This window comes from Taeniopygia guttata, chromosome 20 (genome assembly GCF_048771995.1).
Source record: "Taeniopygia guttata chromosome 20, bTaeGut7.mat, whole genome shotgun sequence".
In the NCBI taxonomy this organism is placed as follows: domain Eukaryota; kingdom Metazoa; phylum Chordata; class Aves; order Passeriformes; family Estrildidae; genus Taeniopygia; species Taeniopygia guttata.
This window is the reverse complement of record NC_133045.1, coordinates 8,413,466-8,433,462: the sequence shown is the minus strand read 5'-3', so window position 1 is coordinate 8,433,462 and position 19,997 is coordinate 8,413,466. Positions and strand designations below refer to the sequence as shown.

The 19,997-nt window shown below is 60.6% G+C and overlaps 2 protein-coding genes across 4 annotated transcripts; both read left to right on the top strand.

The window, feature by feature from the left end:
- Positions 1-101: 101 nt before the first annotated feature.
- RSPO4 (R-spondin 4) lies at positions 102-7,565 on the top strand. Of its 2 annotated transcripts, none has more exons than XM_041720199.2 (5): positions 102-703; positions 3,511-3,699; positions 3,920-4,063; positions 4,160-4,345; positions 4,957-7,330. In XM_041720199.2, the coding sequence occupies exons 1-5, from the start codon at positions 625-627 to the stop codon at positions 5,061-5,063; spliced, it is 705 nt and encodes a 234-aa protein (XP_041576133.1). In that variant the 5' UTR covers positions 102-624; the 3' UTR covers positions 5,064-7,330. The 2 variants fall into 2 exon arrangements, with proteins under 2 accessions (XP_041576133.1, XP_030144653.1); XM_030288793.4 differs by having other exon boundaries at positions 112-703; positions 7,300-7,565.
- A 1,881-nt stretch (positions 7,566-9,446) lies between these two features.
- Positions 9,447-19,117, top strand: ANGPT4 (angiopoietin 4). 2 transcript variants are annotated; one of them, XM_072916944.1, is made up of 10 exons: positions 9,447-10,141; positions 14,537-14,692; positions 14,894-15,015; positions 15,313-15,545; positions 16,046-16,161; positions 16,591-16,692; positions 16,764-16,930; positions 17,685-17,815; positions 17,902-18,093; positions 18,196-19,117. In XM_072916944.1, the coding sequence occupies exons 1-9, from the start codon at positions 9,824-9,826 to the stop codon at positions 18,060-18,062; spliced, it is 1,506 nt and encodes a 501-aa protein (XP_072773045.1). In that variant the 5' UTR covers positions 9,447-9,823; the 3' UTR covers positions 18,063-18,093; positions 18,196-19,117. The 2 variants fall into 2 exon arrangements, with proteins under 2 accessions (XP_072773045.1, XP_032607866.2); XM_032751975.3 differs by having other exon boundaries at positions 9,448-10,141; positions 17,902-19,117.
- The last annotated feature ends 880 nt before the right edge of the window (positions 19,118-19,997 follow it).

Below are 19,997 nucleotides of genomic sequence, written 5' to 3'. Positions count from 1 at the left end.
GGAGGATGAACCGGGGGGATGAACCGGGGGGGATGAACCGGGGGGATGAACCGGAGGGATGTACCGGGGGGGGCTGAGCCGGGGGGGCCGGCGCAGGCAGCGTCACCCTCCTGGCTCCACCCCCCCAAAATCGCAGGGGGCTTCGCTGTGACCCCGGCGCTGGGATGGCAGCGGGACAGTCGCACCGCGGCGGGACGGCGGGACGGTTCCCAGCCGAGGTGGTGGCTGGAGTGCTCCGGGGGGATCCAGCCAGGGCGTTTGCCAGTCGCTTTGTTGCTGCTGGGGGATTTTTTACTTTTTTTTTCAGGATTATTATTATTATTTTGAAAGGGAGGGTGAGGAGAGGGGGCTGACACTGACTATAAAGGCAGAGCTCCCTGGAGCAGCCGGCACTTCCCCGCCACCATGAGCCCTCCCCGGGCCTGACAACCCCAGCCTGCCCCACTGTCGCCGGCTCAAGCTGCCCTGAAGTGTGGCTGTGTGTCCGAAGCTCGTGTTGGGATGGTGTGAGCCCGCAGCCGGTCGTCGCCCTCCCACCACCCCTCACCGGCTCTGGCAGGAGCCGAGCCCGCCAGCCGCTTGGATGATTTGATTTCTGCCCTGTCCGACATCACTCCTGCCCAGATGCAGTGGATAATATTCATGTTGCTGTTATTCATCAGCTCCATGGAAATGCTCCCGCAGAACCGGTGGAAGAAGCAAGGTACAGTGTGCGCAGTGGGCTTGTCCCGCCGGGTCCTGCGGGGTGGCTTTGGGACACCGGGCTGCCTGTCCTGCCTGCACGGAGCAGGAAGGAGTTGTGAAGCAGGGCTGGAGGTGCCAGGAACCTGCATAACCCCAACCCCTCACCTTGAGCCCCCTTGGGAACCGTCTGTGTTCCCCTCTGGGTGCGTGGCTCGGGGCTGGCTTGGGAAGATGCGGAGTGCAGCCCGATGGCACCTCCTGCCCGGTGCCAGCCCTGCCTGTGGGGCTGGCAGGAGACAAGGGACACTGGCTGGCACTGGGACCAGCTCTGCAAATCCCAGCAGAGCCAGACACAGTGGGGATAGCACAAAACGGGCTGATTTTCTGATATTTCCTTTCTCTGTGCAGCACACTAAGTACCTTAGGAGTAAAACCTCCTGGAAGGATGCACAGAGCCACAGCAGGCACTGCCTGTCCCCTGCCCCATCCTTTCCCCAGGAAGAGGCACCAGCTGAGCCACTGCTCAGTGCCTGGGCAAGGGCAGGGTGTGCTGGGACACATGCCCCCTCCGTTGGGCACTGGCTCTTGTCCCTCACCGGGCAGTGCCAGGCAGTGCCAGCTGGCTGTGTGGAGTGGGTCCAGGGCTGGTTCTCAGCTCTGTGCCAGGAATGCCTTGGTTTTGGGGCCAACATGTGCCAGGGTAGGGGCAGGACCTCCCAGAACCAGGGCTCTCAGGGCTGGAGCCCGGAGAGATTCCCTTGAAGTTGTTCCATGTTAAAGGCATGCGGAGGCAGTAGGTGTGTGTGGTGATGTGGGTGGCCAGGCTGGTGACCAAAACACCCCGATGGGAAACAGCCAAGCACCAAGAGGAGCTCCAGCTACCACTGCTTCATGCTGGGTAGCACAATGTTCCAAAGGCCTCAGGTCTTGGCAGCCTGGGGGTCTGGCTGTGGCTTCACACCCCAGACATGTTATACACCTTGGGATAACCTGCACAGAAAAGCCAGCACAGGGTCCAGGAGCCACAAAAGATGCTGCAGCACCCTACAGCCTCCCTGCTGCCACTGGGAGCTCTGGTCTGGGCAGTCCAGTGCCCCCGGGACTCATGGTGCCCTGCAGGACTGGGCGTAGGGTGGGCAGAGATGGGGGATGTCACACCCATGTCCAGCAAGCTCAGGTACCCACTGTTCCCCATGCCCCGTGCCCATCCCAGCTCAGCCCTGCCCTCTGCCATCACCACTGGACAGGAGGAGATGAACCCACGTCTTGTTCCTAATCCCCAAGCCCATGGTTTCTGTTGTTCTCTGTGGTGGCTTCCAGTGTCACTCTTGGTGGCAGAGGTGTGTGTGCCATGCCAGCATCACTGTGGAGTGGAGGAGGACAACCCCACTTCTTCCCCATCGTGGAATTATTTCCAAAGCCAGTGAGAGGAGGGAGGCCCCAGAGCCCATCCAGGGCTCCCCATCTTCTTTGCTCTGGCTGGAAGTGGAAGGAGACCAGCAAAAAAAACCCCTAAATATCAAAAAAAAAATTGGGAAGGGAAAGAGGCTCGTAAATCCACGGGTCTCCAGGGAAGCCACTCCAGCTGCAGCCAGGAACACAAATGTTGTCAGCGTTTGGTAAATATGTAACGGAGACCATAACAACTTAATGGATCCAAGGTGCTTCGTTAGCGCTCCCAGCAGACGCAGCTCTAATGAGGGCTCCTGGCAGTGCTGCCGTCCCAGACAGTGTGTCCCACAGAAGGGTCTGGGATGAGCCAGCTTGGGGACAACTGCATGGCACCACGGCATCGTGGGCTGGTTTGTGCCAGGGACCAGCGCATGGGGCTGCGAGGCACCGCCCGCCATCGTCATCTGACAGAACCCTCTGCCAGCGTTCCCCCAGCTTCCCAGCACCTCTGCCCCAGCCCCACAGCCGTGGGACCCTTCTGATGCAGCTTCTGGGGTCAGAGGGACCAGTGCCAGGCATTCCCCCAGGGCAGCACCCAGCAGCTGGCTCAGGCTTGTAGCAACCTTGTGTAGTGGAAGGTGTCCCTGCCCATGGCAGGGGGTTTGGGGTGATCTTGAAGGTCTCTTCCAACCCAAACCATTCTGTGATTCTGTGGTTCTGTAGAGCCCAGCACCTAAGCATGCTGTACCAGGGCTTCTGGCACAGTCACTGCTGCTCAGGCTGTGGTGCCAGAGCCAAACAGTTCCCGACAAAGGGGCATGGTGAAAGTATTGGATGCCTGCATGCAGGAGTTCAGTGGTCACTTTTGTGGCTTTTCTGTGGGCTCAGAGAGCAGGAGCAGTTGGCCTGGTGGATGTTGTCACCCTGTCCTTGTCCCTGGGAACAGAGGTCACCCACCTCAGGGTCAATCACCCTCCCACAGGCTGGGAGTACAGCACAGGCAGCCAGGGAGGCAGCAGAGGTTCTCGAGCAGATTCTTTTCTCATCTCCTCTTGAGTGCATCCAAAATGCCCTTTGTCCTCTGACACTTAAGAGGCATTAACTGATTAATCCAGGTCAGATCAAATTTCTACCCGCTGACCCAGTGGCTGTTCCGCTTCCCACGGGATGGGCAAGGCTGGCTTGGGGTGTGGCTCAGCCTGTCACCCATGGGCAGTGCTGGGCATAGGGCAAACCCTCAGCCTGGATCTTGGAGGGACGGAGGCCATTAATGTGGACAGCGGTGGGGATTTGAGGAGCAGAGAGAGGTGAGGTGGCATTTGCAGGGAGACAGGACAGCGCTGTCACCCTGGCGTGTCAGAGAGGGGCTATCTGGGGGCTGGAATCCCCCTCAGCACCTGTGCCACAGCCCCTCTCCTCCATTTGTCCCCGCAGCGAGTGCTGGCCTGCTGGAGAACTGCACGGGCTGCGTCCTGTGCTCTGAGGACAACGGCTGCATCACCTGCCACCACCGGCTCTTCCTGCTTATCTGGAGAGACGGCATCCGCCAGTACGGGATGTGCGTGCACACTTGTCCCCCAGGCTACTTTGGTGTGCGGGGTCTGGAGGTCAACAGATGCACAAGTACGTCCCGCGCCAGCCGGGGTCCCCCTGCTCCTACCAGTGTCCCTGCGGTGGCTTCATTCCCGCAGCATCCCCGGTGGCACTGGATCCAGGGGCAGCCGGGTTGGGAGGGCTTCGTCCCCTTTTCCCTTGCCCAGAGCCTCAGCCTGCACCCCGCAGGTTTTGGGTCCCCGGTGGGTGCCGGGGGTGTCCCGGGCTGACCGGCCGTCCCTCCCGGCAGAGTGCAGGTCGCCCAGCTGCGAGAGCTGCTTCAGCAGAGACTTCTGCATGAAGTGCAAGGACAAGTTTTACTTGTACAAGGGCCAGTGCTTTCGGCAGTGTCCCGCCGGCACTGCGGCACAGCCCGGCACCCGCGAGTGCCAAGGTAAGCAGCGCCCGCGCCCCGTGCCCGCCGTCCTCGGGGACATGCCAGGCTCCGAGGGGTCACCAATCCCTTCTGTCCCTGTCCCTGTCCCTGCAGAGACGTGCGAGCCGGGCCCGTGGAGCGAGTGGAGCGCCTGTACCCACGAGAGCCGGACCTGCGGCTGCAGGTGGGGTGTGGAGACGCGGGTGCGGGAGGTGCCCGAGGCTGCCCGAGAGGAGGGCACCGCCTGCCCCGCGCTGCTGGAGACCAGGAGGTGCCGCATGAAGAAGCACTGCCCGGGAGGTGAGCACCGTGGACAGGGGCTGAGGACACCCTCCAAAGTGAGCCCGAGGGGTGCTGCAGGAGGACGATGGCAGCAGGGATCTGGCAGTGGCCGGCCAACCGTGCTGTCATCATCTCGCAAGCATTTTGAAATTCTGGGTAAAGCCGTCATCTCAGGCACATGTGCTGAGCAGCCCTAGGGCTGGCTGCTCCCACCTGGCAGTTCCCGAGACTGCCTGGGACGAGCCAGTGTCCCCTTCCGTGCTGGGCTGGGCTGGGCTGGGCACTGGCACGAACCGCCGTGGTGGGATGAGGCTGCCGAGCTCCAGCTCCCGTTCTGCCACGACGTGAAGGGAGGTTTTCTGTACCACAGCTGTTGGTAGGGAGGGTTGAGACATACAGAGGAGGTTCCTGCAAAATCCTCTGAGCTCCCTAAAAGCTGAAATGCTCGTGGAGCAGGAGGGCATCACCCAGGGGATTGCTGATGGCCAAAGTTTTGGGAGACACCCCAGGGCACAGTGGCCCTCCATGGCTCATCTGGCCAGATGTTCACTCATGTCCCTGCACTTCCCCTCAACCCATCCCCAGGCTGGGGGCTCCCTGGCTCAGGGATCTCCCCACTTTTCCCACAGCAGACACGCTGCAGGGTCTGTCCGGGCGGTGCGTGCGCGGGTGCAGGGCTGGCGATGGGAACCAGGACGTGGCTGATGTCATTTTTGGATGCAGGCGTCTGGACTGAAGCTGCCCTAATAAATCTCCACTTAATAACTGGCAGAAAGGGGGATGCATGAGATACCGATGGGAAGTGCCTGGCAGCAGATCTGAGCCACCGAGGGTTGCGGTTCGGAGCTGCGGGATCACTGCGCCGTGGGATGAGCTGGCCGGCACCGCCAGCGTGGCGGGATCAGAGAGGACAGGGCTCTGAGGGTGGAGAGAAAAAGGATGAAGAAGGGGGGCAGCGGCAGAGGACGTGCGTGCTGGGCGAGGGCCACAGAGCCAGGAGAGAGGTTTCATCCCAGCAGCATCAATCATAAGTAATATTTTCCTGCTGACAGTGCAAAGGAGCTGATTCCCTTCCCCACCCAGGTCTCAACTCACGTCTTTGGGGTGCCAGGTGGCTTCGATTTTGAGGATGTTCTCCTCCCTGCTGGTGTGTGGCAGCTCCAGACCCGCAGAGCTGGTGACAGTTTGATGCAAGAAATTTAATGTGGGAGGACAGGCTGCTCCGGAGCACTGTGTCCTGGAGCACTGTGCCCATGCCCTGCCCTGACTGGCACACAGCAGGTCCCACTGGCAGGGACTGCTGTGCCAGTATTTCAGGGGCACCTCATCTTGTGAAGTTACTGAGAAGGCACTGGCACCCCAGAAAAGTGCTTGGCCTCCTGTCTCTGCCTGCAAGCTGGAAGCTGTGGGGCTACGGTGGTGGGCTTAGGGACTGGCAGGACTCTACTCTTGAGGCTCCTATCTGGGATCAGCTTCAGGGACAGGCCTGTCCCCTGCCCACCAGAAGGAATCCATGAATGCCCCCCAAGCAACCCACTCAGGAGAGAGCAGCCCCTCTGTGTCTCCCACTCCTGGGCAGGCTGTTGGGAGTCCCTGCCACGGCAGAGCGTGTGTCTGCCCTCGCTCCCAGGCTCCTGCCCGCCTGGCCAAGTGCTGGGTTATGGGATCCAGATGCTGGAGGAGGACGAGGAGTTCACTTGATGCATCTGAGACACCCCCAGCCCAGGCGAGCCAGGGCAGGCAGCCGAACCCGACCGTGTGATGAGAGATTTGTGCCACCACTTCTGAGCCATCCAGGCGGCTGGAAGGGAAAAGCTGCCACGCTTGGCTGTGGCACAAACCCCTCACACTGCTGTAAATCTGCCTTGGGTGTCTGTCCCGCTCTCCAGACGCTTGGCGTGCGTGCCGTGCCCTCTCCTTTGTGGGTGGCAACTGTCTGGAGATCAGAGCTGAGAAAAAGGGTTTCAGAGCCAGGCAGGACAAGAACTGGAGCCCTCAGAAGGGACTGGGGACAACAGTGCTGGCACACACAGCACCAGGGACAGTCATGGTCCCTTGTGCCCCTCACACCACTGAGCCCCCCTCCATGTGACTCTAACTGGAGTGGGTGCAGGGGGGCAAGGACCGACAAAGCTGCCCAGTTTTTGGGGCAACCATTCTGATCTGTAGCATGGACTCCCCCTCCCAGTGGAGCCCACAGCTCAGCAGGGTTTATCCCAAATCCCTGTTTCTTTGGTGTCTCAGCACCAGCACCTCGGCCAGCTGGAGGGTGTGTGGCAGCTTCTCGGGGTGAGCAAAGGTTTGGGTCCCAGCAGCCTGACCCTGGCACACTGTCAGGGGGTTGATTGGGGATGCAGCCAGGCTCCACCAGCACGTTGGTTGTGCCACTGGGATGGGGACCATCCTCACATGGAGGGCATCCACAGGGAGAGAGAATCAGCACCTATGTAAGGATGCACTCCAAAGCCACCTTGCTCCCCACCACGCCCAAATCCTCCCAGGGACTGTCTGGATCCCATGGTGGTGGGCAGGTTCCCACACCATGGCAGAGCTGAGCACAGCTGTGCCATGGCTTTGGGGGGTTGGTGCAGCCACTGCCCCTCTCCAGCACCCACAGTCCTTGCTCAGAGAGGAGCTGGGGTGTCTCCAGGCAGCTTTTGCTTGGGTTGAGCTGCCCCACCGCATTCCTAGGGATTTTGGGGTACCAGGTCTGAGAGTCCAGCTATGGGAGATGTGGGGACAACACACCAGAGTCCCTCTGCCCATGCCATCAGCACACCCAGACCCCCCCACAGACCCACACTGCTGTTTCATGACCAGGAGAGGGCTCTGGGGTCCCCAAAATCAGCAACTGGGTCCAGCACTAACACCCTGAGGATATGGGATCAACATCCCATGGATGGGGCTCAGGTCAGATCACGTTTCCTGGCCAATGAGCGAGAGCTTCTTTTCTTCTCCTTTTTCTGTTGCAGAGAAAACCGAACCCAAAAATAAAGGCAAAAAGCGACAGAAGAAGCCGAAGACAGAAAGGCACACGGGCACCTAGTGGGCACCAGCGCGGGAGCTGGGGCACCGTGGAAGGAGCTCCCAGCCAACTCCTGCCACGGTGCTCCAGCCACATCACCCCTGGTTTTCCATCTACCAAAAGAAAAAAAAATTGCACAATTTTCTCTGCCACCCCATCCCCCTTTCCTTTTGAGACAATTTATGGCGTGTAAAACATTTCCTCTTCAGAAAATCTAATTTGCAATGTCCAAAGCAAAGCCCTAGGGCTTGGGGAGGGGGTGGCTCCTTTATTCCTCTGGTCTTCCCTCTTCCCTAGCCTGCTCCATCCCTTCCTCCAGATGGGTGGGATGGGGTTAGACTGGGGTTGGACCCTGCTAATGAAGCTGATGCCTGCCTAGATACTGTTCCCCAGGGCTGGGAGATGCCCTGGCTCCACAGGGTCCTGGTTTTATGAGAGTGCTGAGGGGCACAGTGCACCACTGAGCTGCTCCAGGTGCTGAAAAGTGTCCCCCATCCTCAGCCACAGGAATGGGAAGCAGCAGGACTCCTGGGGTGACCCCACTGGGGACTGTGCCATTGCCCACAGCAGCCTAGCTGGGTGTTCAGCATCCCCACTAGCACAACCCGGGGCCAAATCCTGCTCTCCTGGGGCTCGGAGGGCAGCTGGACCTCCAGACTGACAACCCTTCTTGGGATCATGCCAGCCCAGCACACAGCACCCTCATGGGCCAAATCCTGTCTTCCTCGGGCTCACAGAGAAGCTCAAAGAGCTTCTCTCCCAGCTGGATGTGGGCACAGGAATTTGGGGTGACTATGTCTGTCTAGGACAGGGACATGCACAGTGCAAGTGCAAGCCCAGGAAGGGGATGCTCCTACGTCCTGCATCCCCAAACTGGGATGTGTTGAAAGCAGCTCTGCAACCCCTCCCGGCCATCACCAGGGTGTGACCGTGGGGTGCTGAGCCCGGGCGTGCCAGTCTGTCCCTCCCTGCCGCGCTGTGTGCCCAGGAACAGAGGGCTCTGTCGGGATATATACCGTGTGTGTGCTTAAATCGCTGTCCAGCCGCAGGCAGCTCTGCGTTTGGGCATTGCCGAGGTGCCAACTCCCCGTCCCCACCCTGAGCGTGAGCAGGGAGGGAGAGGCCGGGGCTGGCCGGGGGTGTCGAGGCTGCGGGGGCTGCACAGACCCTTCAGGACGGGAGCGCTGGGTGTCAGCACCGAGCCGGCCCCAGAGCCGGCACAAAGCTCCGGAGCACCTCCTCCCATCGCTTCATGACAAATAAATGGATTAAACCCCCGGCATCGCTCCCGCGTCCCTGTTTTCCCCATTCCCACGAGTTGCTGCCGGAGGGGGTTTGGGATGCTGGCCGCGGCCACGGTGCAATTCTGTATTCCACAGCCCTGCAGCTTGGGTCCCTGTGAGGGGACACCCTGCCCCGGCCCCCCAACACTGGGGCACTGGGGAAAGATTTTATTTCAAGTTTTTGCTTCAAGTACCACCAGCATTGCTCATTGTCTGAGCCAGCACTGGGACGAACGGCCAGTGTGACACTGGGACGGCCATTCCGCAGGATTGGGAACCACCAGGGTTTTTTTTTTCCCGGGTGTTGGAGAAAATCCCCTTCTGCTAAGATGCTTGGACATCCCCTTGGCAGCCTGTCCCCACCACCGGGATTGTCTCCTCCTGGGGGACACAGCCTAGATCCCATCCCAGTCCATGGGCTGCCAGACGTGGTGACCCCCAGCTCTGGTCGGAGTCATCAGCTGCTGACAAAGCCCCGGCCTGGGCTCTGGGCGTGCAAAGCCTGGCTGTGTCCTGCCAAGCTCTGCCTGCTCCTCCTGCTCCCCACGGGCACATCCCATGGCCAGAGCAGCGAAATCCAGGCCTGGCTCCGGCTGGCATTATAAATAGCCGGGACTCGGGAGGGAGCTGTGCTGCCTGGGCTGGGGGTGCCTGGCTGTGGCACATCCCAGGGGTGCTGATCGGGGGGACTCGGGGGGTGCAGGGATGTGGGGTGGGAGGGCTCGGTGCTGCCGTGGCGCTGTCCACCCGGGACGTGCAGGGAGTTCTGCAGAGAACGGCCGGGGGAGGGACGGGGCTGCGTGTGTGACTGTGAGTGTGCGTGTGTGTGAGTGTGTGTGAGTGTGTGTGTGTATGTGAGAGAGAGAGACATTTATAGATCACGTGTGAAACTTGATCTCCCCGCAGTGGACTCAGAGGAAAGAAAAAAGATAGAAGTATTGTTTTTAAACAGATTTTTTTCCTTTGTTTTTCTTTTTTTTTTCTTTTTTTTTTTTTTTTTTTCCTTCTCTCCCCTCTCCCCCTGCGAGCGCTGCCGATAAAAGGCCGGGGCGGCTCAGAGGGAGGAAATGCCGAAATCGCCGCGCTCGGACGCGGCGGCGAGAGCCCACTGACCCATCCCGGCACGGAGCAAACTGCCGGCGCATCCCCCGCCGTGGCACCCCCGGTCCCGCGGGGATCCCCGCAGCAATGCGGGGGCTCAGCCTGGGCCTCGTGGCCCTGAGCTGCGCCACGGCGGCTCTGTGCGCTGCCGGAGCCCAGCGCCGGGCACCGGAGGGCGGCGGCCGGCGGCGCTCCCACCGTGTGCAGCACGGCCGCTGCAGCTACACCTTCGTGCTGCCCGAGGCTGAGCCCCCGCCCTGCCCCGCCGCCCCCGGGGCCGCCCCCGGCCCGGCCGGTGCGCTGCTCCAGCGGGACTCGCCGGTCGGTACCGGCGGGCACGGCGCTGCCCAGCGCCTGCGGCACCTCGAGAGGATCCTGGAGAACAGCACGCGGTGGCTGCTGAAGGTACGGGGTGGGATGTGTGGGATGTGGGAGGGGTGGTGTGGGCAGGGATTTGTGTCCAGCACTCACTCCTACAGCATCCCTGTGGCCCACCTGAGCATCCAGGTCAGCTTTTGTCTGCAGGTGTGCAGCTGAAATCAAGCACTGTCTGCATGGAGGGCACACGTGCTGCAGGTTCTGCGGGTGCTGCAGTTCACTCGCCCAGAGCACTTCCCAGTGAGGCTGTATTCCCTGTCCATCCTTGCCATAGGGTTCCTCATGGTCCTTGCTGGCATAGCTGTGCCAAGCATCCCTTGGGGATCAGCATTCCAAGTTCTGGGCGAGGAGACTGGGAAGGACTTTGGCCAGTGGTAGGGAGAGGGTCCCAAGGGCAGAGGCCACCGAAATCTCTCCAGCTTAATAATTTTCCCACCTACAGGCTATACAAAAGCTCCCAGCACTTGGTGAGGTTGTGTGTGGGACCCATGGTTCCTGGGTGGCCTGTGGGTGGTGTGTGGTGGGAACAGTAGGGTGCCACACCAGAGGGGTTGTGTACCCACAGGGTTGCCACCCCCAGCCCCCACTGGCTCTCCCCGTCCCCAATGCCTGAGGCAGGAAGCAGCATTTCCTTCCTGGAGCCCCCAGCAGCTGAGTGCGACTGCCTGCGTCAGACCCAGGAATAGCTCATCCCAAGGGACACATCCCTGGGGGGTCCTGAACCCCACAGCCATGACAGGAACACTGGGTGCCTGCACTGATAGGAGGGGAAGCAGCTTGTCCCCAGCTGTCACCAACCCAGCAGAGCCACGTGCGTGTCCTGTGGTGTCCCACCAGGCTGTAATGGGACCTGTGTGCCTCTGCAGTCCCATTTCCTGGGTGATGGCCCCGTGCCGAGCCCCTGCAGCACTCGGGGATCAGGATGGGGCCACCACGCTGAGTGGGGGTCCCGGGGATGGCCTGTGCCAGCCATGCTGCTTGGGCAGCCACCCTGGCTGTGGGGGACAGTGCAGGCAGCAGGGACGTGCAGGACATTGTTCCTTGTCCCCTCAGCCATCCTTAGAGAACAAATTCCTCAAGAGCTGGGAAAATGCTGAACCGTGGCTCTGCTGGACACCAGCCCAGAGTGTTGCAGAGGGGTCAGCAGGGCCAGTGACAACCTGGCTGGTGGTGCTGAATCTCTGTCACTGTGGAACCTGCTGGGTCTGCTGGGTGCACAGAAGTCCTGGGGTCCCTGTGCCCTCAGCTCTCTGCCTTGGTGTCCCTGTGCTGTGGGGTCATTGTGCCCTGTGTGCCCAGGCCAGGCTCTTGGGATGGGGGCAGCCTTTGTATGGCCAAGCAAGGCAGGGGACCAGGGTCCCACCACAGGGGCACATGGCCTTGCCCAGAGCAGACAGCCACAGGCAAAGTGGGACTGCACATCTGGGCAGCAGTGGGCAGCAATGCCCCTCACCACAGCCCCAAGGAGCACAAGGCAGTGGAGCACTGGGCAGCCAGTGCCCCATTCCTTCCCCATCCCCATCCTGTTCTATCCATCCATCCCATCACAACAATCCCACCCCAGCCTACCCCATCCCATCCAGCTCCATCCTGCAGCATGGCTCTCTCCTTTTAGAGGCAGCTTGCAGCTATGGTTTTTGCTGTTGTTCTTCAGCTTCCCAAATTTCAGCAGAGCTGCCCAAGAACGCTTGTTTTGGTCAGACTCCAGCCCTGAACAAACAAACGAGGGCTCAAAAGAGGCATTGGGTTCAGGGACAGATTGTAAACAACGTTGCATCCCCGTCTGCTCTGCCCTGGCATGGGGAGCCCTGCAGGATGCTGAGCAATTGTGAGGTCTCCTGGCACCCAAGAGGTTCTCCAGGTCCCCTCAGGCGTCTCCAGCACTGAGCTCCCCTAGGACCCCCATCCATGGCACTGGGGGCTGGCCCACCCTCCCCACTCAGCACCCCTTGGTGGAGACATGGCCAGGACCCAGCACACAAGGGCACATCAGCTGCTTCTGTCTCGGGAGGAATTAATTTTAGTTCAAACACAAACACTTGATGGTGCCGCTGGGTCTGGGGGGGAGCGTGGGTCTCCAGCGAGGCAGTGGCATTTTGGCAGCTCTGAGGTGCCCCTGAGGCACAGGGGACGATGCTGCTCAGCCTGGGATGTGTGAAGCTGTGTGGGGAGCAGGTGAAGGGTTTTCCACCCACCTGTGCCTCAGGGATTCCCGAGCTGCTGCTTGTGAAATGTTTAGAAATGCCAGGGCAGGATAGGAACTGGGGCACAGGGGAGGGATGTGGCTGCAAGAAGGCAGCACAGGGTGATCCAGCTGTGGGCAATGGGATCCCAGCATGGGGACAGCGAGTGGCTGAGTTTCCTCCTGCTCCACTGTGATGTTTTGGGGTGACCAAAACAGCAGCACAGCTCTTCCCACAGCATCTCTGCCCTTATGGTAGAGAAATGAGTCTCTGAGACCAGGAGAGCCCAGCTCACATCAGCACCCATGAAATGAAGGAGGGGCAACCCGGGTTTCCTGTCCTTGGCTCGGAGCCTGCCCCACTTGTGTCCCCTATGCCAGACATGCCTGGGGACACTGTGCCCCACTCCAGCTCCCAGGAAGCTGCTGGGGCCAGGATCCAGGGCTCCATCTCCAGGGCTCTCAGCCTTCCCCGTGCCAGCTTGACCTTTTCTGTGGGTATGTTCTGCCCTCAGCTCACAGATATGTTTATTAAAAAAAAAAAACTTTAAAAAAGCAAGATTAAGAGGGAGAAGAGGCCCCCCCAAGCCCTATGAAGCAACAAGATTAACGACGTGGTTAAAGGGAAACTCTCCAGCAATCCCTCAGCTCGGGGAAATGTTTTCCAGACGCGGCTTTCCGACCTTTCCCTGCTTCCTCCCTGAGAGCATGTTCCTGTGAGGGAAAATCCCCAGGGAAAGGGGTGCAGGCAGTGCTGGCTGGGATGGTCAGCCCTGGGAGCTTCCTGCCCCGAGACCCTCCTGCCCACATGGATGCTCACAGTGGGGTGATGGTTTTGCCACTGCCTGCTGCGGAGGAGGAAGGAGCAGTGAGATTTCATCATGCCAAACAAGTGCAGAGCCCTGTGCCCTGGCCCACTGCCGGCCCACTCCCACGCTGTGTATCCCAACACTGCTGCCTGCCATGCTGCTGAGCATCCTGCTATTCCATGGTGCCAAACATCCCAGCATTGCTGCCTGCCTGCTACCGTGCCAAGCATCCCAGCACCACTGCATTCCCACCATGGCACAGAACATCCCAGCACCACTGCATTCCCACCATGGCACAGAACATCCCAGCACCACTGCATTCCCACCATGGTGCAGAACATCCCGGCACCAACGCATTCCCACCATGGCACAGAACATCCTGGCACCACTGCATTCCCATCATGGTGCAGAACATCCTGGCACTGCTACATTCCCACCATGGCACAGAACATCCCGGCACCACTGCATTCCCACCATGGCACAGAACATCCCAGCACCACTGCATTCCCACCATGGTGCAGAACATCCCAGCACCACTGCATTCCCACCATGGTGCAGAACATCCCGGCACCACCACCTGCTTTCCACCCTGCCCAGAGCGCAGCATCCCAACCCTGCTGATTCCGACCCCACAAGATGCAGGGGGATGTGGGGCTCTGCCTGCACCACTGGGGAGCCCAGGCAGGGAGCAGGATTGGGCACTGCAGGGAAGCAGCATCTGTGGGATGCAGGGAGCTGGGCAGCGCCCGTCCCTGCTGCTTTCCCAGCGTGGGCGGCAGCGCAGCCCCTTCCGCTCCCCGTGCCCCCAGCGAGGCCATCACCCTGGGGAGGCCTGAATGGGAACCTCATGGCGGGGCTGCCAGAAATAGCAAAGCCTTTGGGAAAGGCGGCTCCCCCGCGGGCTGGGAAAGCGGAAACGTCGTCTCAGCCGTGTCCGAGCTGTGTTCGCAGCGGCTTCTCCCCAGCCCCGAGCGCTTCCACGTGCTGGAGCAGCGCTGGGTGCTGGACACCCACCTTCCCTGGCTGATGATGTCCCCTCACCCTGCACTTCCCCAGTGGCTGGGGGCTGCGGCTGATGCTGGTGCCAGTGCCAGCCACTCCTTGCCCGGCTGCTTGGCACAGGCAACCCTGGCTGGGCATCAGCCCCAGCTCGCCAGCACACCTGGGCACACAGAAGCCCATGCCAGGCCCCAGCTGGTACCACAGCCCAGGAATCTTGGCAGTTGGTGCCTGAGGAGCCTCCCCTGCAGCAGCTCAGCACGCTCTGCCCTCTGATAAGATTCTAAGGGCCCTGAGGTGGGTCAAGCCTTGTGGAGACACAGGGCTGTGCCTGGGGGCTGTGCCCAGCAGTGCCAGGCTCAGCTGGGATGCTGAGAGACAGGACCTGAGGAGGTGCCCGAATGACCCCTGCATCCTCCCTTCCCTGCACAGCTGGAGAGCTACATCCAGAGCAGCGTGAAGCCGGAGATGGCGGAGCTGCAGCAGACGGCAGTGCAGAACCAGACCGCAGCCATGCTGGAGATCGGCAGCTCCCTCCTCAACCGCAGCGCCGAGCAGAGCCGCAAGCTCACCGACGTGGAGGCCCAGGTACGGCACGTGTGTCCCCACGTCCCCGCCACCCTCAGACTGTGGTGGGTGACACGGTTTGTCTGCAGGTAAAAGCGATGCCCTGAGGTGACACAGTGGTGGAGGTACCAGGGCTGTGTGCCAGAGACTGGCCTGGTGGCACCACAGGTGTGGTGTGGCCCCGGCTGCTGACGCCAAGACTCCCCTCTGCTCCCGAGGCAGGTGCTGAATCAGACATGGCGCATCGAGATGCAGCTCCAGGAGAACTCCCTGTCCACCACCAAGCTGGAGAAGCAGCTGCTGCTGCAGACCAATGAGATCCACAAGCTGCAGAACAGAAACAAGTAGGGGCTGGGGCAGCTCAGGGACCCCCACAGCCCTTAGACCCCACAGGGAGGCTGGTGTCTCCCACCTCACACTGCACTTTGAGGGGGCTTGAACCCCTCCAGGTGCTGGCTGTGGTCCCTGGGGGCTTGCACAGCCACAGCACGGCCACTGGGCTTTGGGTTCCCCTGGCTGGGCACATCCCAGAAGTGAGGGTACAATTCAGGGGGTGCAGCAGGGGATGGGGACAGCAATGGGACCCTGCAGACACGCTGGGATGGCTCTGCCACCCCGTCACCGCTGCATCCCACTCCCAGCATCCTGGAGGTGCGGGTGCTGGAGATGGAGACGAAGCAGCAGGCGGAGCTGGCGGGGGCCCACTCCGAGAAGGAGAAGCTGCAGCGGCTGCTGAGCCGGCAGAGCGGCACCATCGAGGAGATGGAAAAGACGCTGCTGGCTGCCAGTGCCAACAGCAGCCTGCTCCAGCACCAGCAGCTCCAGCTCCTCCAGTCTGTCCAGAGCCTGATGCGCCTCGTCTCACAGGGCAGAGGTGAGCGGGGTGTGCGGGCAGGGTGGGCGCAGTGGGAAAGCTCCTTGTCCTCCCAGTAACGTGCCAGGGTGCCCCCTGTGCCAAGTCACTCAAGTCAGCTTCAGTGACTTTACCTCAAAAATCACAGAATCATTCAATCGTAGAATGGTTTGGGTTGGAAGGGATCTTAAAGCTCATCTCATTCCAGCACCCTGCCATGGGCAGGAATGCCTTACACTAGAAAATTATCCACTCATTGCAGCCAAGGAGGAGCTTGCAGTCCCAAGGGGTGGGTCCATAGCCTGCTGCCATTCCCAGCCATGGCAAACCCCCAGGGGTTAGGCTGGCAGCAGCCCTGGTGGCACAGCTGCCTTGCTCAGCCCTCAGGAGATGGCACAAAAGATTAAAAAGTAGTCCGTGAGCACAAAGGCATCCAAAGAGAGAGAGAGAAGAGCAGCAAAACCAGGCAGGGCTGCAGGGCCACCATGGTTTCTGCCTTCTCACTGTCCCCTCTGCCACAGCCACATCACCTGGGCAGGAGCAGCAATTCCAGGACTGTGCTGAGGTGCACCGGGCAGGCTTCCATGCCAGTGGCATCTACACCCTGCACATTGCCAACCTCAGCGAGCCCAAAAAGGTGAGCACAGTCCAGAGGGGCTTCCCTGCTGCACCCCGGAGTGTTGCCCACCCAGTGCACATCAGCCCCACACCAGATCCCTGTTGCTTGGCACATCCCAGGGCAGTTTCCCCACCCCATCCAGCCTTGGGGGCTGCACAGGGGCGAAGGCAGCCCCCACGGGATGAAAGCAGGGCTGGCACAGCCTTCAAAATGGGGGCATAAAACTGATTTTTGGCACCCTGACCTATATGCACCAGACCCCAGGCCCTGTCCACATGGAGAGAGGAGAGACCCGTTAACCAGGCACTGGGCACAGCACATCCTCATCAGCCCCTCAGGCAGCTCTAGCACCCATAGAGCACCCACGCTGAGCTGCCCAGCCTGGCAGGGATGCACCTGGCTGTCCCCTCCAAGCCATCCCCAGCCTGTCCCTCGCTCCCCTTGCAGGCATACTGTGACATGGAGACAGACAGAGGGGGCTGGACCATCATCCAGCTTCGTGCCAACGGCAGCCTCAGCTTCCAGAGGAGCTGGAGGGAGTACAAGCAGGTGTGTGCCTGACCGGGGAGGGGGACAACACCCCCAGGCACCCTGAACTCACCCACCCTGTTGCTCCACAGGGCTTCGGGGACGCGTCAGGGGAGTACTGGCTGGGGAATGAGGCCGTGCACCTGCTGACCAGCCGGGTGCCCTACGCCCTGCGGGTCGAGCTGCAGGACTGGGAGGGCAGCCAGGTGTATGCCCACTACGGGAAATTCCAGCTGGGCAGCGAGCGGCAGTTTTACAGGTAGGGGAGAGGCGCCCAGCACTTCCCATCTCTGACTGCCCCCAAGCCCTGTGGGCAGCAGTGGCCAGGGGGAAGGGCTGGGTGTGGTGCCCCAGGGAGGTGTAGGATCACCCAGGGCTTCACAGGGTTGTCCTGGTGTAGTTATGGTGTAGTTATGTCAGGCACATTGCTGTGACGGTTTCATCTCTCCCTGGGCTTCTGAGAAGTAGATTTTTTAATGTAAAAAATTGTATCAAGGCAGTGGGTTTTGCCATCCCAGTGGAAGCAATTTGGGCACTTGCACTGAGGCTCTTTGTTTGTGCAAGGGAGGTGACACAGCTGTGGCCACCAGGTATTCCCAGGGGTGTTGGGCATCCCCAGGCTGTCCATGTCCATGAAGGGGTGCTGTGCTCCTAATGCTCAGCTTGCCATGACCATGTGCTCCTGGCCATGGGCAGGAGGGTGAAAAGCAGGTGGGGGTCTTCACTGCTGGGCTGGAGGTGGAACCAGACCCCAGACATCCCCAGCACCATCCATCCCATGGATGCACCGAGCTGACCCCAGCAGGAGGACTGGAGGAGACTTGGGGGGTCCTCTCTGCCCCAGCATATCCCAACTCCCACTCTGAGAGGCCAAGGACAGGAGGCCAAGCTGGAACTGCAGATCTCTGCCCACATCCCCCTGTGCTGCGTTCAGCTCATGGCAGCCCCTGAGCAGCTCTGGGGGCTCTGTGACCCCCCAGCAGTGACAGTGGCCGTGTTCCTGCTGGGCACAGGCTGTCGCTGCAGGACTACAGTGGCACTGCTGGGCAGCAGAGTGGCCTGGCACTGCAGGGCACCCAATTCAGCACCCGCGATGCCGACAACGACAACTGTCTGTGCAAGTGTGCCCAGATGCTCTCGGGAGGTGAGTGAGGCAGGGGCACAGCCCCATGCGGCACCCGTGGGTGCCAGCCTGCGATGCCACCTTCCCGCCCTTCTCCCTTCCCACAGGATGGTGGTTTGATGCCTGTGGCCTCTCCAACCTGAATGGCATCTACTATCCAGCCCGGAACAACATCCGCAAGCTCAACGGCATCCGCTGGCACCACTTCCAGGGGCCCAGCTACTCCCTGAAGGGCACCCGCATGATGATCCGGCCCGCCAGCTTCTAACGTGCCCGTGGCAGTGCCAGCTCTGAGAGAAGTCCGGGACAAGGGATGGTTGGGAGCGGCTGAGATGTCCCACCTGCTGCAGGGAACCTTTACCATGAGTATATTTTTTATTCTCGTTTATCCCGTTTTTCAGAAGTCTGCAGTGTCACCACGGCCATGCTGGAGGAACCATGGGCAGGGCTGAAGGGCGCTGCAGGAGATGGAGCTGCAGGAGCTGGAGTGGGACAAAGCCAGACCTGCCAAAGTGGGCTCCAGCTTATGGAAACCCTCTGATCTCACCTCAGCTTCTCTCCCCAAATTTCTGCTGGGCCTCAGAGTTTTGTCCTGGGGACAGGGCTCCAAGACCCGCCCTCAGTGATGGGGCTCTGAGAACCCCTGGGACCATGTGCAGTGAGAGGGACCCCAGACATGATGGGGGCTTTGCCTTTTCACTGGTTTTGGATATTGTAAATCCCCCACCATCCCACTTTCCTGCAGGATTAGAGGAGCTGGATGGGACAGGAATCCTGATAAGCAGGGGGGGCTGGTGGTGTCCCTCCTTCACCTTTTGTTCAGACACAGCCATGCAGAGGGCCACAGGCTGTCCCCTTCCAAGTATGGCCCGAGCCACTGTCCCCATGAATGGCAGAACAGGCAGTGCTCCTCACGGAATGGAGCTGGGTTTCTCCAGCTCCCAGAGAGGACAGGAAGAACAGAGGGTATCCTTGGGGACCTTCCTGGGGACCAATCCTGGGATGGCCAATGGCCCAGTTCTGGAAGGTGTTGCTGGGAGCAGACACTGCAGTGGCAGGGGCTGGCAGTGCCCCAGGATTGGCAGGAAGGGGCTGGGGGCTCGTGGGTGGGGAGGGGGCTGTGGGTTAAAGGGGTGGGAGGCAGAAGGTGCTGGGTGCTGGCACCGACACCGGCTGTGCACGCAGCAGTGGGGGGCTCCTGCTGCCTGCCCTCATCACTGTCCCGAGGCACCCGCTAATTAACGCTGATTAAAGCACGTGACGTTGTTGGCGCTTCCAGAAGATGCTCATCAGTGGGGAATAATTAAAAAATGGAAAACACGGGGGGCGGTGCTGCCGGTTTTCCTTCTGTCCTGGCTGCCTGCCTGCACCTCCTGCCTGCACATGGGGCACCCATGGGGAATCTCAGCGCAGAGGGTGAGGGTGATGGACATTTCCCCGGCTGTCCCTCTTCTCTGGAAATAACTGATGGCCTCAGCTGTGCTCCCCATGAAACCAGAGCCACCGGGAAGCAGCTGCCAGGGAAAGTGATAGGGAGTGTGGGGCTGTCCTGCTCTCCCCAGCGGGGACATGCAACGGGGGGGCATTCTGGGGTGTCTGAACGTGTCTGTGCCAGGGTTTCACACTGGCAGTCCCATGGTTGGGGGTCAGATGGAGACTCCTGGTTCGGGAACAAGGCTGCTGTGTGTTCATCTGTGTGAGCACATCAAAATACTGCTCACAAACATGTGCACATGGACACACAGACATCCTGCATGCACAGGATCATGCACACATGAGCACACAGGGCTTTGGATGGCCATGTCAGGTCCCATTCATGCAGGGCATGGGACACCAGAGCTGCACCAAGGACTGGCAGTACCTAAGGGACATGTGGCTGCTCAGCCCTTGCCTGGCTGGGGACTGGTGCCCCCCCTTCTCCTTAGCAATAGCAACAAATTTAGACCAAGCCCTGGGACACACCACACTGAGGAATCCAGCAGCACAGCCGGTCCCAGCCACCAGCCAGGATCTGGTTCCCTCAGAGATTTCCCCAAGGGCAAAGCCTGTCCCCAGGCGAGTGCCCGGGGTCCCTGTTACCCTCTGGTTTCCGGGGTGTTTTCCTTGGGGAGGCACCCAGTGCCCCATGTGGCATCATTAAGGATCCCCTGGGTGTGCGTGTCCTGCCCAGAGCACTTCATCAGCCTGACTCACAGCCAGATGC